At 30.4% G+C, this 18102-nt stretch overlaps 1 protein-coding gene across 2 annotated transcripts; it reads right to left on the bottom strand.

Moving 5' to 3' along the window:
• Positions 1 to 1049: 1049 nt before the first annotated feature.
• Positions 1050 to 16995, bottom strand: Rpn8 (regulatory particle non-ATPase 8). Of its 2 annotated transcripts, none has more exons than XM_067283414.1 (8): positions 16948 to 16995; positions 16671 to 16865; positions 10093 to 10185; positions 7419 to 7516; positions 7150 to 7230; positions 1673 to 1764; positions 1479 to 1590; positions 1050 to 1405 (listed from the first exon to the last, which is right to left on the bottom strand). In XM_067283414.1, the coding sequence occupies exons 2-8, from the start codon at positions 16837 to 16839 to the stop codon at positions 1082 to 1084; spliced, it is 969 nt and encodes a 322-aa protein (XP_067139515.1). In that variant the 5' UTR covers positions 16840 to 16865; positions 16948 to 16995; the 3' UTR covers positions 1050 to 1081. The 2 variants fall into 2 exon arrangements, with proteins under 2 accessions (XP_067139515.1, XP_067139523.1); XM_067283422.1 differs by having other exon boundaries at positions 16671 to 16849; positions 16948 to 16971.
• Positions 16996 to 18102: the final 1107 nt, after the last annotated feature.

Here is an 18102-nt window from a genome sequence, read left to right as displayed (position 1 = left end):
TGGCAATTTTCACGGTAAACACTTATCAACGATGACAGGCAACATGACATATCAGAAACAAATAAATCATTTCTGTCATCAAACGAAATTATCCTTATTTAGAAACATATCTCAGATACACTTATATATATGACGATATAAGTCGCGGCCTTTGGCACAAAACTAGCTCCCAAATCTCAGAAAGTTTTGATATTTTCACTGGTTGAACGAGCAAAATACAATGTTTAAAACATTTCTAATTACTACAATAATATAAAATGCTAGAAGAAACTTTCTTCTAGAAGTTTACATCAGAAACAGGAAGAGCAATTCATCTAGCACTTTATGTTAGGGTTTTGAAGGGCTAGTCTTCTAGCAGTTTACATTATTAGGAATATTTAACATTGCTAATTATACAATAATGTAAATTGTTTCAATGTTAGAATTCTGTGTGTCGCTTTCAATAAAACATGTCAAATAAAAATAACTCAGTGTTTTTATTAATTAACGAGCACTAAGTTTTGGCTCTATGGAGGACTTATCACACAATATTGATGCCGCAGGAGTAATCACACAGAAGTGGGTGAACACGAGTTTATTATACTGACGATATGTATTTCAGACAGTCTATCTGTCCCTCTTCAGTACTCGTTAATTCATATATTGTAATGTAAGGACAAAAAGCAAATCATCAATCAGTGTTTTTAAGTAAAAAACGTATTTTTTTTTTTATTACAAAGTGCCTAAATTCTGAACAAATTGTGCTACATAAATTATTTTCCTTTTAAGAATTTATAAATGTTATATTTAAGTAACTCAGTATTTACACGGTCATTCACAAAAATGATTAATAGACACCGAATGGGATATTTATCTAACGATAGCATCTACGCTCCATCTGAATTTTAAAATGCTACTTTGGTTGGAAATAGCATTTACGCGATAAAAGAAAAGGGAAATTATTAAAATTTTATGAAGGAGAAGAAGATTAATCAAAAAGTAAATGGAAATCATTTATATTAAAAAAAAAAAAAAATAATGATGATAGTAAAAGTAACGGCATTGGTAAATCCTGAAAAACAACAAATCAATAATTTATTTTTTAATCTATTAGACAAGATTTACTTTTATCCTTTTTCTTGTCGTCGGTTTTTTCTTCCGACTTTTCTTTTCTTTCTTTGCCTTCTTCTTTTTTGATCCCTTCTTTCTTTTCCGCGTCTCGGTTGGTAATTTTGTTATTTATGAGATTGTGGAGCGCAATCACCGAACGAGCCAGCGAGGCTAAGTACACGACGAGCATCTGATCATTAGTTTTAACGTAGAGGGATTTAACAAATTCCTGAGAATTTACATCCGGTAATAAGTTGAATATATCTTGCAGGTGATAAATAATGGTGTGATTCACGGGTAGATTTCCGGCTATTATCTAAAATTAAGTAAGTACATAATAAAGATGCTGTGATTTAGAAATGGAAATTTTTTTAAATGAAGAAATGTACCTGTTCCAGGTAAGTTCTAATGTCGTTAATTTGAGAATGTAAACCTTTAAGACCTCTCAGCTGATTGGTTATTCTTTGAGACAATGTGCCGAGCGTCGTGTCTTTTATGTCTCTGAAAATTGTTTAAAATTTAAATTAAAAAGTACTAATTGGAAACGTTTCACCATATTCATTATTTTAACAGAAAAATCTACCTCAACAAGTGTTCGACTCCAACTTCTTCAGCTTCTTCTGCTCCAATTTCACTTGGTACATGTTCAAAAGTTTTTGTAGTTGGTGTGCCATCCTAATTAATAAAAGAAAAAGATTTTCATGAAGTTTATCCAATTTTAAAACAACATATTAGATTTTTGTACAGAAAAAGTTTATGTTTTGGATATTTCTGCCAATATTGGGCTTCGTTACAAGAACCAAGCGACTTCTGTATAAAATAAGCACACGCTTACTTTTGAAAACTTAAAAATTGCATCATTCATCATCAGAAGAATTGTAACATTTATTAGTTTCTTCATCATTGCACTAAAATGTCTCACTATTATTCTTCTACACTTCGTCTTCATCATTTTCAGATTCACCGACTCCAACCCACATAGCTGAAGTCGATAAAACTGGAGAACTGTGGTGCCAAGAGCAACCAAAAGTAAGGGTTTATTTATAAAAATATCTATTATATATAGGGAACTGTAAAAGTTATGTTAATCTTTGTTTATTTATTTTACAAGTAAAGCATGCACAGAGTTAAGAAACAAATTTATTTTGATGGAGGAAACTGCAGTCGGCAAGAAGTTGCCGTAGAGTTTAACAGACTACATCCAGAATTCCCCAATCACACACACAGATCTGAGTGCAGCTTGTTAAACTCTACAGCAACTTCTCTCAAACTACAGATCCCCACCATCAAAATAACTTGAATTCATTCCAACTTACAGCACTTTACCTATAAAAGAATAAACAAAGATTAATGAAACTTCAATAGTTCAGACAGTCTGTATACATTTTAAAGACTGAAATAAATTTTAAAAATTATTATAATTACACAAAAACAATCCTGTTTAGAAGCAAGATCGTAATTTTTCAGACTGGATATGATAAAATATTAATTTACACAAATATATAATAGATTTCAAACAGTTTTATTAATGATCTTCAATTTTCATTATATCCAAAGATCCCACACAAATTGGAAGACTGTTAATAAAACTGTCATATAATAAATCAACTATCTTAAAGTTCATAATAGTATCATTAAATTAATTAAATCACAGCGACCTACACATTTCAAAATTTAATTAATAATGGATATATTCAATTAAGTTTGCTTACTTGTGTAAATATTAATTTATATATTGAATGATTTCCTTACAAATGTAGTAATTCTTGGCAGAAAAATTTATCGTAAATGATGGATACGAGAACACGCAATTTACGTAAACAACACGATGCAGATATATCCGTGTGGTGTACTTAGTAAAAAGTCATCCGCAACATCAAGTGGTAGAAATTTCAAAGAAAGAATCAAATTTAAAATCATTTTGAATTGTTTACACCAATTCACTATCTTGTTTAATAGTTTTCTACAGCAGATGCTTTGTCCCGGTAGTGGCCTAGCAGAGCCGGATGGCACATTTTTGTGCCAATAAATAATTCTGAAGAAGAAGCAGACCTTGAGGTAAATGGCTGGTTGGTTGAGGTAGTAAAGACATTAATTTCCCACTCAGGGAAACTAACACTTCTTGTCCTATTGGCACTTTTCTTGTATCCATTATGGTTTTGGTCAGGCGTGAAATGGGACCCAAAATATTCAATTGCACCATCCCTGTAAAATTTCTGACCCAGACTTGAACTGGGTCTTCCAGATCGGAAGGCCGACGCTTTTACTGCCTCAGTAATTGAGAGAACTGGGTTAGGAACCTCAGAAATTTATCCCGATACTTTGGACTCCATCCCTCATTACCAGGTTATCCGCATTACGATAGTGACCAAATCCACAACAGGTATGATTAAAAAGACCTTAGTGCACCAGGGTAGGTATGCGGTTTAAAAAATTGAAATTTAACTACATTTTATTGGGGTTCTTTCTTGAAGAAGCCTAATTATTTTGTATTTTTGTTAAAATTTCTACTGCTTAATGTCATAGGAAGCAGTTTGTTAACTCTATAATATAAAATGACATTCTTTAAGAATTAAATTAAAGTATTGGAAAACATCTCTCGAGCAATCTGAATTATTCAATAAATATAGTTTGTTTGTTTATTAAGATAGCTGTTAATTTAATTATGTATAATTTAGAATAAAATTAATGGAATATGACAATCAGAAGCTTATTTATTATTCATTTAACTTATAAAACTAAAAGAAACAGCATCCAGATGTTCTTCTAATGAATATATTTTATAATTTCTTTAAATATCAATTTTAATTTTAAATTTAACAATTATTTTTTATTATGTTTGTAAGCTGAAGATGGACAGAACACAACAATGTTACTCACTAACTTCTTGGCTTACAGGATTACACGCATACTTATTTAAAAGCTGTCATCACGACAAGTTTTGTGGACTTATATGACATTTCAAATGCTTTTTAATGCATAAAATATCAAAATTACAATTTGATTTGAAAAATTTACATCACTTAAACTGTAATTGTGATGTTCTCATCTACAGAAATTAACCTTTCCACCTCTCTCTGGTCCCCTGCTGCTATGGTTATTCCTGTAGCTCGCTCCCCCTAATCGATTACCGTCGCGTCTTACTCCCTTTTTTGTTTACTTTCTACTTGCGGTCCCTTCTGTTTCAATTGCATCCCCCTCAGTTCCCGGCAGACGCCCTACAACCCTCCTTTCCTCCCTCTTTTTCTCCTCATCCCCACCCACCCACTCTCTACTACCCATACCTATCCCCCTTTCTTTCCCAAGGCCATACCATTGAGTCAGGCCTTTCCTTTGACATCCTATCCTATCTACAGAAGTTCTTAAATAAAAGATTCACAGAATTAGAATTATTACATTACATTGCCGCCAGAGGAACATTTTAAATCAAGTTCTACATTGAGGTAGAGAAGTGTCTCAAAATGAAGATCAACACCATTAATGCAAAAATCTATAGAATATAATGAAGAAATTTTAAAATGAAGACAACTCATTTAGTAACCATTATAAAGCAGAATACTAAAATTTAATGGTAACAGTTTTTATTCACGTGCTACTTGATTGTTTTTTAAAGAGCGTAAGTGGATAAAATCATTGAACACTGGTAATTAGTTGCAGATTTGCACCAGATCAATGGGTAGGCTACATGAAGCTTTTGTATTTTCTTCATGTGTGTTGTGCCTAAATAGAGGGCCAGTTTCCTATAGAAGTTCTCCTAAGGGACATATCCTTATTCCATCAATCCAAATCCTTTTTTTAAAATATTCTTTTGCTTATAAAATAAACCATACTTAATAAAACAAGATATCTTCTCAAACTTCCTTTCTACACAAATAAAACACACTGAATGCAACGTGTGCATCATTTTTATGTCATTCACTAGCCTTACTACGCAATTGTAGCAATCTTTTAAATATTTGTAATTTGAATTTTAAAAGGATTTCACCTATCAAATGAAAGATTTGCATCATTCGCAATGTAAATTCAGTGAAAAATATGCGTCAAATGCAATGCATTCCATACCGTAGCGGAAAGGTAATTTTTAAAGATATTATTTACCAAATATGAAATATTTTAAATTAAATTATAATTTAGTTTTTTTACATAATTTTTAACTGAATTTCTCCTTACTTTTAAAACACTTTACATTTATTAAAAATTATGAAGTATTAATTTTTTTGAACCGAAAAAAATTTTGGTTTCTGTTTAAGAATTTTTTTAAAGGTATTAATTTAAAAATTAATTAACTTTATGATAAAAATATTAATGAAAAGATAAGTCTAACTAAAAAATCTTTCGATCATTTAAACTAGATTACACTTTACTTTTTTCTTTTGAAAATGTTCTTGGTTTTTACGTTAACATCTCAATTATATGTACTTTCCTTTCCGATCAATAAATTAATTTAATCATGTCTACTTTCTGTAATTTTATTTTTTTAAATACTGAAATCATACAGCAAAAGGAAATTTTACAGATTAGCCATTAAGACGATTTATAAAATAGTTTACTAAAATTATCGCTATTTTTTTACACTAAATAAACAATAAATAACAACTCTCTAACCTGAAAAAAACAGTTTAACTATGAAATTTTAAAATATAGAAATTATATCTTGTTTAATCTACTTAGTTATCGTAATATATATCTACAGATATCGTTCAAATGGTAAATAATGTTTTAAAAATTTATGAAGTCAAATGTGATGAGGAAGAAAATGTACAGCAAAATCATCTTTAGCTTTTCGTTACTCGTTGATGGGGATGTTTAAGCTTATATGGTATAGTCTATTACTCATATCAGCATATAACAGGCTGCCATGAATTTTTCATCTCTACTACCATCTTATGGAACCACCATTGTTAAGTAGTACCATCCATACTTATTTTTTAAAGTATCATAAAAGTATCAATATTTTAAAAAATAACTGTATTAACAGCATAAAAATAGATGTATTAATCGAGACATTAGAAACAGTTTCCTTCATATTCCTTCAATTGTATTTGTTTTATATTTTTCTTAAATAAGTATTAAAAATTAATATTTCTTCTTGTATTCCGTAATGTCAAAGATATTGTCGAGAAAACCGCAAACATTAATATTTATAAATTCTAAAAAGATCGGACAAAATTATTTACAATTTTATTTCTCTTCGCACAGGTCAACTTTTTATTGATTATTGATTTATCAGTTTTACATTACCCGAAGTTTTCGAAACAAATTTTACGGTTTAAAGGAAATATTCATCAGAAATGTTTTTGCATACTCTTAATGAATTCAATCAAGTGATTATACTATAAGTGCTCACGGAATAGAGAGCGTAATGATAAAAACAAAAATAAATCCTCTGTTATACATAAGAATACAACTCAAATATTCGTGTGCATTTTTTACTTAAATTTATTATATCAACTGAAAAGAATATTTTTAATTGATGTAAAGAATTTAAAATTTCATTTAAAATAAAATGCGTACAAATCATTAATATACTGAATGACCAGGAATACTGAAAACACTATTTCTTATAAATGTTTTCTTGAAAATTTGAGTTCTTTCTGTCCTGTGGGTATTAAGAAGGCCTTTCTCGAGGCCTATTGGGGTTTGGCCAGCCGAACACTGAGGGACAGCCTGATGTATCCAGGAGACAGATGCCTACAAAAACTTCTTAAGAAGTTGCTTGCTTGGATTCGATACCAAGATTCTCAGAGTTGTAGGCCGACATCTTAATGCCTCTGCCGTCTAGCCAACCTTTTAATCATATTTATGTTCAAAAGTTCAAGCCCAAAAACAAAATTGGAAACAGTATATAGCAACCAATAAAAAATGTGCAAAGAGGAGAATAAAATTTTTTTATCTTTTAATTTTATAGTTTTTTTTAGTCACATTGACATTATAAAATATGATTTTATTTCATAATATTATTATTAAAAAATCTTTCTAAACCTTTAAATGATTGTTACTCATCTTTATAAAACATTATAAATTAAATATCGAAATGGAAGAAAAGAAAAACATATTTACATCATGCACTTCTTCCACAGCTATGTACGCTTCTGTTGGCAAACCAAGATCTTTTGGTTTTGCGTCAATTATAACGAAAACCTAATTAAAAAAAAATGGATAATTAAAATAGTATAAATTGTATTTTTCTTGAAAATTTAGATATATTCAATCTTTTTACAGTCAAACCCTATTTATATGTTGTACGTTTCTGTATTGTACTTTCTTTGTACACGATATACTTATAAATGGGGTTTAACTGCATACAAAAGATTTAATTTTATAGTTACAGAGTTAGGACAGTATCTTCTGATTAATTCATTAATTGCAATGTCATTTTGATGAAGCTTAGGCCCAGTATGATACCATCCGACAATTCTCTCACGAGCTGTGTAAAAAGAAATTTAAAACATTTTAAAAATTAATATAGAAATATTAGTGTGTAAATCTACATCATTTAAGACATTTTTAACTCAATTATATATCAAATAAGGCAAGATATTTTAGTTGAATATGACCTTCCTACAAAGTCACCTTCAGTTAAAGATTCGTCTTTGAGAAATATATTTTACTTCATATGAAAAACAACAAAGAATGACATCTGAACAATAATAATTTTGACAACCTGAATATCAAATTTGTTATCTGGAAAACAGATTAGATCAGAAACCTGATAGTGATCTTAAGGTAGAGCTAGATGAAGTGACAGGCATTTTATTAATAGATCATTAGTATATATGAAGTTTAGAATAGAGATAAAGATTAATCAGCAGTCTGTGATGATAGACACACACACAATAATCACACGGGATAAAATAATAAAAAAACACAGCATGTATCAATGATGAATATGCATTTAAAATAAACCGTGAAGGGAATAGAGAGAACTGATTTTATACAAAAAGCAAAGATATTCCACATAACAGCATATAATTAGCTATTAAATTATGATAAAGAAAGCAAATGAACAGCAGATTTATCAAAGTATTTAAGAAACTATTTTTTGATTACTATCTAAACTCCATATTATATATATGGAGTTCTCATTTGTTAACTACAAACTCAAAAACAACCCCAAAAAAAATCGTTTTTCCTCCAACCCATATAAAATCCTGCACGATCCTCACGGTTTTGGCCTTTGGAGAAATTGGTTAAAAGTTTAAAACAGTGATTCTTAACAGGGAACGTGGCCCCCTGGGGTCCATAAGAAGTTTGCCGGGGGCCGCCAAATTATGCAAAATTTCCTTCAGAATATAATAAAAAGAAAACTGATGTATAACCGAATATCGTATTGAAAAGTGAAATAAGAAAGATAAAGTTTTCCTATTTAGTTTTTTTTTATTTCTCCCTACATACAACTTTGTTAGTACAGAAGAAATAAATGCAAATATGCAACTTACACCGCAGTATTTACTTCTTTTATTCCAAAGTAATTCTAAGAAACTATTAATGCTTGGAATTTTAAAAATAATTAGGAAAAATAGTAGGCTTAGTAGTAGGCTTTGAAAATTTAAATATTTTTGCCAAAGATATGCAAAATCCTTACAAGTTGTGGGCATTTTAGTTTTAGTTTAGTTTTAGCATCGACATTGGATCGATTTATCGACATGTTTCTTATTTTATTTTCTGTTAAAAATTAATGAGTTTTTGTGTTTAATTGTGAAGTTTGAATGTTATTTAAATAGATAATGAAATAATAAAGTTATGATTTATATTTATTATATAAAAAATAAAGTAATAATAAAAAAATCAATTTATTACAGATAATTTAACAAATATAAATTATTATTATAAAAAATGGGGGTCACAAAAAAATTATGAAATATTTGGTGGGCCGCGAGTATAAAAAGGTTAAGAACCACTGGTTTAAAATATGAAAATAGTTAACTTTTTAGAGCTATTTGATATACAGGGGTAGTAACAAAAGTCTCTCCCAGCCAATTATTTCACAAAGTAATAGATCAATCACTGTAGATGAAAAAATACATACTATTACCTTTTAACGCATTCCAAAATATCAAGTGGGATCCCAGAATAGGGCTGTCAAATATGACAAGTAAATGCTTCACTGCACAACATACAGGTGTAGCAGTGCATCGCAGCATAACTTGCAAAAGTGGTTGAATGTGCACTTCGGTTTAGAATAGCAATGATATGGTGATTAGGTTAAAGCTATTTTATATAATGGTGCTTTAATATTTTCTATTAAATTGGATCGTTTCCATATCCATATTAATGCTAACCTAGCCAGACATTCAACTACTTTCACATTGCATTTGTGTTATGCAGCAATGCACTACTACCCCTGCACATTGTGCAGCGAAGCATTTACTTTTCATATTTGACAGACTATTACAAGATCCTACTTGATATTTCAGAATGCATTAAAAGGTAATAGTGTGTATTTTTTCATCTTCATTTTAAATATTAATTTTTGAAATAATTAGCTTTTTGAGCTTTTGTTACCATCCTGTACGTACAGTACATCTCCCATATATTTGAACTGTTCTAGCAAAAAAGCTTTGTGTCGTTGAGACTTTCTGTCAGTCAAGAACTAAAATATACAAAAATTTCAGCCAATTTCACCAAGGATCAAAACCCAAAAAGCATTGTGAGGGATAGTTTGAAGATATTGCACATCTTACATTCAACAGTTGTTTGAAATTTTATGCCCAGTGAATATTAACGGACCCTTATCAGGCCCATTACGGATTTGGCCAAACTCCAAATGGAGAGGCCAAGCAGTGAACAATGGGACGCAACATATCCAAGACAGATCAACCCTGAAAAATTCCTAGGATTGTTTTGACTGCCTGGATTCAATCCCAGGTCTCAGAGCAACAGACCATTGCCTTCAAAAATATTTAGATATTGTATTAAAAATTTACTTATGTTTTATATTGAAAGCATTGTATAATTTTAATAAATAATGATAATTTGGATAACATTTGAAAAGTTACTTACCATTTACCTTCTTGAACATACTGTACATATTTTCCAAATAATCGTGATCCAAAAACCAAACTGTTTTATCTCTGTCATCTTCATCAAATGGAACTGCCAGTGCAAATGACATAGTTAACATATAGCATAATAAAATACAATAATAATAATTAGTAAAATCAATTATTAAACCAGCAATTAGTCGCGTAACTTTCCTGGTGAAACATAATAATGTTTTAAGAAACATTAAGACATATTAGAATGAATTAAATTGCTTGTGGTGCCATCTGTTTTAAGATTTTATTAAAATAACTTTAAAATAAATTAACTGCTACAAAAAGGCAAAATGCTTAATTTCGAGGGTTGTGATAGATTTTATGAAAAATTGTAAATGCTTATAATGAGTAAAATCTGCATTAAGTCTGACTCCTCTCAAGATACGACACATGACCACCCCTCTATCTCACCACCCTGTTGACCTTTAACTACCAAATTTTAATACCATCAATAAACTTTATATACAAGTTACTGTGCCGAATTTCATTTCTTAATTTTTACCCTATCCTAAGATATTAAATGAAATAATGCTAACACACACATGAAACTTTTTCCAGTTATACTTTTCCTGTGTTACATACATAACAGTTGGGAAAGTAAATCAATAGTAAAACATAAAGTATCTCAATTATAGTAAAAAGAATAAGACATTTAAATTTTAATAGAACAGAATAAAACAAATATCTAATATTGTGTGCTAGTAAATAAGGTACATAGAACTGACAACAACAAGAAGTGAAACGAGTTATCAAAAACAGAAGTTATTATCTCTGTCGAACTGTAGAACATTAATAAAATTGACAAATAACACAACAACACGATAGCTGCTCCTTATAGAGTGGAAGCAGAGAATGCACGATCATATACATTACAAAATCTATTGGGATAAATAATATGAATAAATTATGTTGATCAATTACAGTAATAATCATTTATCATTGATTTTCTGAAATAAAACCGATTATAATTCATTTCATTTTGGTAAATTGATAACAAAAACACGTTTACGGAAACTATTCTCTTTGGCGTCGATTGTTCCAACAACCACGAACAAAATTGACGCATCATTAAAACTATTAGTGCTATTTACCTCGGCTATAAAATTTGACAATTTTTACCCAAAAGATATTAAATTCTAAAATTTTATTTAGAAATAATTATTCGCAACCAAATTATAAACAAATCAATGATTATGATAATTATGGGAGAAGAGACCCTTTCAAGATCCTAAGTTTATAAAGAGCACAAACAATATAAACGACATTAAGATAACTCAATACTTATTAAATTAAATGCCGATTTATTCTATATTATTATAGAATAAATTAGTGTTTAATAGTTCAAACACTGCTAGGTTATTAAGAAATTGAAAATTAGATGAGAATTTCATTTTAATTCACCATTACAGCAGGATCACATCATCCAAAATTCAGTTTCGATATTTTCATGTTACTTACTGGCTGAAATTCCCCTTTGGTAGTCAGGAAAACAGCTTATGAATGATTATTATTCAATATTCATACATAGACGACTTATAAATATTATTATTAATATTTATAAGTTGTTTATGTATGAATATTAATAATGAGTTAATCGAGTTTCAAATCGAATTGAAAAACCATTTATATTACATTACGTTAGTACACAAACCACGTAAATAAACTAACGTTATGCAGAACGTAATTACTCGTGTTTTCTTTATTACACAAAATTCAAATTACATGCTAAGCTAAATACACGTTTATTACTTTCTTATAATCGACGTAATACCAAGGAAAATAATGCCCACACGTGATTTTTAGAACTAATTAAATTTTACTTTAATTAACTTTTAAGTAATAAATACTCAATTAAAGATTGATAAGTTTAATTATAATATTTAACTAACAACAAATTTAACTCTGTTCTATTCAATAAATTTAAATGATTAAACTGCTCTTTGTTCTAACTTATTTGTATAATTGACAATGCTTATATTAAAATATAGGAGCCCAGATTTTATTAAATTGTACATATATTATTTTCTTATTAAATTGGAATCATTATTTATAAGTAAGAGTATAAATTATATGCAATATATAAACAAATCTCTTCCAATTTTCAATTATTCATTTTAAACACTTATACTTAACTTGCTTTGTATCATGACCTCAAACCTTGCAACTCAAATTTCACCCACTTCTAATTATGATAGAAGGCTGAAACTTTGAGAATGTATGGTACTTGAGTCCAATGACAATGCATTTTAGGGTATACTATCCCCACTATCCTTCCCGCCACAAAATCCGATAAACACACTTGTAAATGTGCTGTAGTGATGTATACGGCAGGTGAGAGATGGTGGGTCCTCTCCACCATCTCTCACCTATGAATATTAAGTTCCTGCATATTTCTCAGCACATATCTCCATTGTTAAGCAGTGCACACTTACATGATCAGTTATAGTATGAATAGCTAATATATACTTATGACAAAGACATAATATATCTATCAAAAATGTTCTATACAGGTATTTTTTTAAAAACTTTACAGATTATCAACATTATGGAGAATTTTATAGTACTCCATTCGATATTTTCTGTACTTTCTAATTAATTTTGTTCATATTAAAAATAATTAGTAATAAGAAACACTAATTTTAGAATAGTACACAAAGATACTGGTAAGCATGTTTTTGAACAACTCTATGACATTTAAATTTCATTTACGAGTAAACGACTTTGTGACACTTTTCACATTCCTTTAATGTTGTTAACTGTCATTTTAGCACTTCTCTTTCTTTACATAAGAGTTCTTAGTTGTTAATTTATCATTTTAAACAATATTGTAAAAAATATTTGTCACAATTTTAACCAGTCACTTGGAGTAACTCTTTGACAGCATGCTTGCTGCATTAGTCCATAGTGAACTCTCCATGTCACAATGTTACCTCTGCAGCAATTGCTAGTAGGAAAGAAAAAGGGGAAACAAAAATCATTAGCGAGGTTGAGGCCGAAGTTTTAAACACAAAAACGTGTACGTCGGATGTTCGGCGCCGCTTTCTTGTAAGCCTAGAAGTTTGACAATGGCGTTTGGAAAGTCAGTGGAATCATGCTTGACATTCCAAACGCCATTGTCAAACTTCTAGGCTTACGGGAAAGCGGCGCCGAACATCCGACGTACACGTTTTCGCGTTATAAACTTTGGCCTCAACCTCGCTATTCTCTAGAAATAGACTTTTGTTAATTATCACAAAACAAACAATTTTTAATCCTTCAATAAACACAAAACTAAAATAATGATAGTGACAATCTTTTTTCAAGAATAAGAGAGCAATACAATAAAATGATCAAGACAGAAAATCAGTATTTCTTCTCTTTTTTTCAGGCCACTATCAATATTTTCCGACAGACTCCATTAAATTTTTTCACTTCTGCTATAATTCCAGAATAGTACCTCCATTATACGGGATGTTTTATTTCACCGTCTGCATCTCATAATTCTGCAACTTCATTCTCTATAAAAAAAAATCTGTGGAATGCCATCAGATTCATATACTGTCACAAAGTAATCTCTGAACTCTATGAAATTTACTTCTACAGCTTACAACAGCTAAACCAATTAATAAAAATTAATTGTACTTATAGATAATTATAAGCAAGTATAATACTTTTAACACATCTACTGTTTTATATTCTTATAATTGAAGAATATATCACATACTTCATACACCAATCAAATTCTTGGTAATCAGAAGAGAGACCAAAACTGGAAGATATTGCATCCTATACTTTCCAGCTTTAGTGGCATATAACATCATTGTACAGGCTATCGGTATTTTACTCATAAATAAATTTCAAGATGTATATAAACCCTCCATATTCAAAATATTAATAAGTCGTTCTAGTGTGATGTCACAAATTAAAGTACGGTACTTTAATTCTAAAGAAAAGTAAAGTTCATGTAACATATAAAACAATTCCCACATCAATTGATTCACCTAAAACCTGCTTCTCTGTAGAACATATCCTAGTATTTGTGAGTTCCTACAATTCATTTTCAAAGACATTAACAGTAAAAGTGAAAAAAATTACATCTCAAGAATCTATGTCAGAAAATAATAATGTATCTGTTTAACAGACATCATTCAATACAAAATTTCGGACGAATAAGTCTGTAAAGCTTAACATTTGCATATGCTTCTGGAACTGCTCCAATTTTTTGTAACCTGTTCTTGAAATCAATGTTAAAATAGAACCAAAATTTGTACTAACTTCAAGCTACGAAACTCTAAATTTTGAAATAGAATCAGCTGTTTAGGAGATAAAGATTTTCAAGTTATAAGTTGCTATACAATGAAAGCTTATTTATAAATGTGAACTGTAAGACATTTTAATGGAGGAATAGACAGTTTTAAAGACAACACAGAAAAACACAAAAAGTTTTAAAAATCTTTATTATTGTATCACCGTTAAAACTGCATTCTCTCTGAAATAAGATTTTTTGTCAAGAAAAATGTCTACATATTTTTAGTTATAGAAGCATTGTAATTGGCAGATTAACAGTAAGCCTTTAAATTATTTATATTGTTTATCACTTCTCATATATTTCTGTTTTAAACAAACATTGTAAACTGTAAACAATACTAAATGATAAAATAAAGCTTAATTATATAAAATTGCAAAGCTCTATATTAGGGTTTCTCGTTCCCAGCCTTTTGCTTGTCCTTGCTTAGAAGGTAATTTTCGTTTTTTAAATAAAACATAATATAAAATATTATTGTAAATTTTTATAAGATTTTAAAAAGCAGAGATGGTCAATACTCCGATCACTCTATCTAATTCTTATTTTAGTAACGAAAAGTCTTGCTACCGAGAATGCTCTTTCCGATTCAATTGATGTGATTGGAATCACGTTTAATGCATTTAAGAGAAAATAGATGTTATGTGTTTTTTCACCTGTAGCCTGGAGGATTTCTAGTTCGTTTTCGATATTGTAGTACTTCTTTTGCTCTCTAGTATTCTTGATTTGTCTACCTTGGCTGCTTTAATAGCGGTATTAAGCTTGTAGCCCGATAATTCGACAGTTTGTTTGTCTTTAATAATTAGGTTTATGAAGAAAAACTTCATACTTGCACACTTCGTACTCGTTTGTATCCTTGCGCAATGTGCACAACCTGGCGTTATGCAGTTATTGAAGCTACTGGATATGGTTAAAAACTAAAACAGCATAAGCACAATTATTCCAGATATTACAGGTTCCGACAAGTAAAGAATTTTCAGAGTCCTGCCACAAATAAGCTATGCATTGATTATTGACCATTTGTGACATGCCATAATGAGCAAAAATTTAAAAAACTAAGTAGGTTAAAATTAATAAACGCAAATTTATTCTGACAGTTTATGAATTAATTATACTTTCTATTTGCAAAATTTCCTGAATTTTAACACAAAATAAAAAAAAAAGTGAATTTTTAAGAAATTTGTGCGATTTCCCAGGTTAAAAAACAACCGGGATCCCAGGATCCCATTTGAGAAACCCTACTCTATATCACTGTTAATGATGTTTTGTTCATAATCATTGTTTAATATATGCATAAAATACCATTGGTAAAGTTATTTTTAGATACTTTGTATCAGGGTCATTGAAAGCTTGGATGGGGCCTGGAAGTAGAGCAGGTTCCATTTGTCTTTTATTTTTTTTAAGGAAATGAAATACATGGAATATTTCTTTATTAATAAAATTCAGTCTTAAAGATTTCATTTTCTTATTAAAAATAATGCTAATTTTATAGGGAGAGGAATCACTAAAAGTCCCTTAATTTTCTGTGCGCTCTGGAGAAAAGTCCCCTGCTCTCCTTTTGCCAATCCTGCTTTGTATAAAGATGTCCCGTAAGTCTGCCTCCATAAAAGTTATGGCACAATTCTAGGACCGAATGACGCAGTTGGAACCTTATCAAAGCTGTAGAGCATACCCATAGGAACAAAAATGTCAAAGAAACCACATCTCTACAAGCAACCCTTTTCGAGATACAGCCTCTGAAATCAGGTTGCACGAGATTGATCGTGAGTCGCATCGCTTAGTTAAGACAAACAAGTTTAACTATTTAGCCCATGCAACTATGCTGGCTTCGAGTAGCCCACTCGACTGCTCATAGAGTACTTGATGTTATATAATTTTAGGAGGTGTGGGGTCTCCCCACCTAGACAGAGGTGCAAACGATGGCAAGCACCAAAGTGTACGAATACATGCAGAGTATTGAACAAGGCTCACTATCACTTCCCTTGACAATGCATAGTAGTACACTGATAAATGTTAAAAACTGACCTTTGGAGGCAAATATCTAGCAAAGGGTCACATGTATAGGTATGGTTCTTTTGACTTTTTTGCTCATATAGGAGGTCTACAATTCTGGGGGTACTGAATTTTACCTCATGCTTTACCTATAGAAGAATAAACAAACAACAACATACTTTTATAGGGTCAGACTTATGGTACAACCTGTATACACATGGATAAACAAATGACATAATATCAATGTCTAATGAAAAGAATAAGCTTACTTGCAAAACTATTGGATACATCAAGGACTCCTTTGCCTTTCCAAGAGCCTAAGAGTATGCCAACAACCCTTTTTTGATTTCCAATCTTTCCCATTCTGTTGAAATGGTCAACAACACTCAACAGCACCAAAGGATGAACAATCACTTTAGATATCGGTAGCTCGGGCATGATTACTTTTCTATAAAACAAAATACATGAAAATAATACAAAAATTGTACATAATTTATCAAGTATTGTTCTTATTCTAACGCAAACAAACACACGAAGACACATTACCTTAGGCCTAGTGTCTAACACTCAGCAATTTCAAACTGATACAACGCCACCTACAAAATTTATAATTTGTAATCGAAAACTATCAAAATGGTAAATTCGTGTTTAATTAATTTCCTAAATGTGAAATTTAATTTTATTACCAATATTAAATATTAATTAATATTAAATAAATTTTATAATATTTAATTTTTAATTCAACGCAGAAATAGGGCGGCTATCTATCTAATCGAAATAATAAGACTTCGTATTTTTACTTTCCAGATAATAATATTCGTCAATGTTTTAATAAAAAATAATAATAATAAAGGATTCGTCCGAAATTTCCTTATATTAAAAGACGATCGATATTCTGCAACGATCAAAGCCTGAGAAGTCAGCGTTCGATCACTTCGGGATTTAATCGGAACGCCGAAACCATGGAAAGTCCGATATTGCCATAATTTTGAGATTTTTTTGACACAAAACAAATTTAGATAGAAAATTTTGATAAATAAATTTCTATTACTGTGTTTAGTTTTTAATAGGTAAGTAGAAAAAGGAGTTAACGCTAGAAATGACCTTTGTTTCATCGGGGATACGTAAAATATATTTTGCAAACGGCCAGATGGCCAAAACGGTTAAGGCGTCAGAGTACCACTCTGACTATGTCGGGATCGATTGACTTTCCCATAAAAGATTTTGGAATTTTGCATGAGTCGGGCCCCATCCCTCGCCACCCGGCCGCTCCTTCGTGAGCCCTGCTGAATTCATGTGGGTATGATTAAAAAGGCCTTCTTAATGTCAACGAGGAAGAAAGAGACAAAACTGAAGGAAAGTCATCTTCTATTCAAAGGATGATGAGTTTTTTGACTTCTCCCACCTACCGGAAATATCGGAGATATACAAGTAGGTCTACCATATAATTCCCTATTCTGGGAGATCCGGGATCAGAGCATGGTTAAGCTCAGGAAATTTCGATTTGAAGTTTGTCTCTCATCATATACTTGCTCTCATTGTCTTCAAGATGGCAAAATATGTCCGCAGGATGGAAAGAGTTAATAACATTTACGATCTTCGAAATGTTAATTTATGTATAGGCCTATACAGTACAGCATCTGTAATCCGACATATGTCGGACCGGTGGTGTCGAATTACAGCAGATTGTCGTATTATTGG

This window comes from Centruroides vittatus, unplaced genomic scaffold (assembly GCF_030686945.1).
Source record: "Centruroides vittatus isolate TY-2023 unplaced genomic scaffold, ASM3068694v2 contig_1213, whole genome shotgun sequence".
Taxonomy (NCBI): Eukaryota; Metazoa; Arthropoda; class Arachnida; order Scorpiones; family Buthidae; genus Centruroides; species Centruroides vittatus.
The sequence above is the reverse complement of the archived record's forward strand: the minus strand, read 5'-3'. Positions and strand labels throughout refer to the sequence as shown.

Coding starts and splice junctions, on each gene's coding strand:
- Rpn8 (XM_067283414.1), bottom strand. CDS start 16,839: ATGCCCGAGCTACCGATATCTAAAGTGATTGTTCATCCTTTGGTGCTG. Junction 7,231..7,418: donor GAAGATACTGTCCTAACTCT/GTAACTATAAAA, acceptor TTTTTTAATTAG/GTTTTCGTTATAATTGACGC. Junction 1,765..7,149: donor CTGTGGAAGAAGTGCATGAT/GTAAATATGTTT, acceptor TTTATTAATTAG/GATGGCACACCAACTACAAA.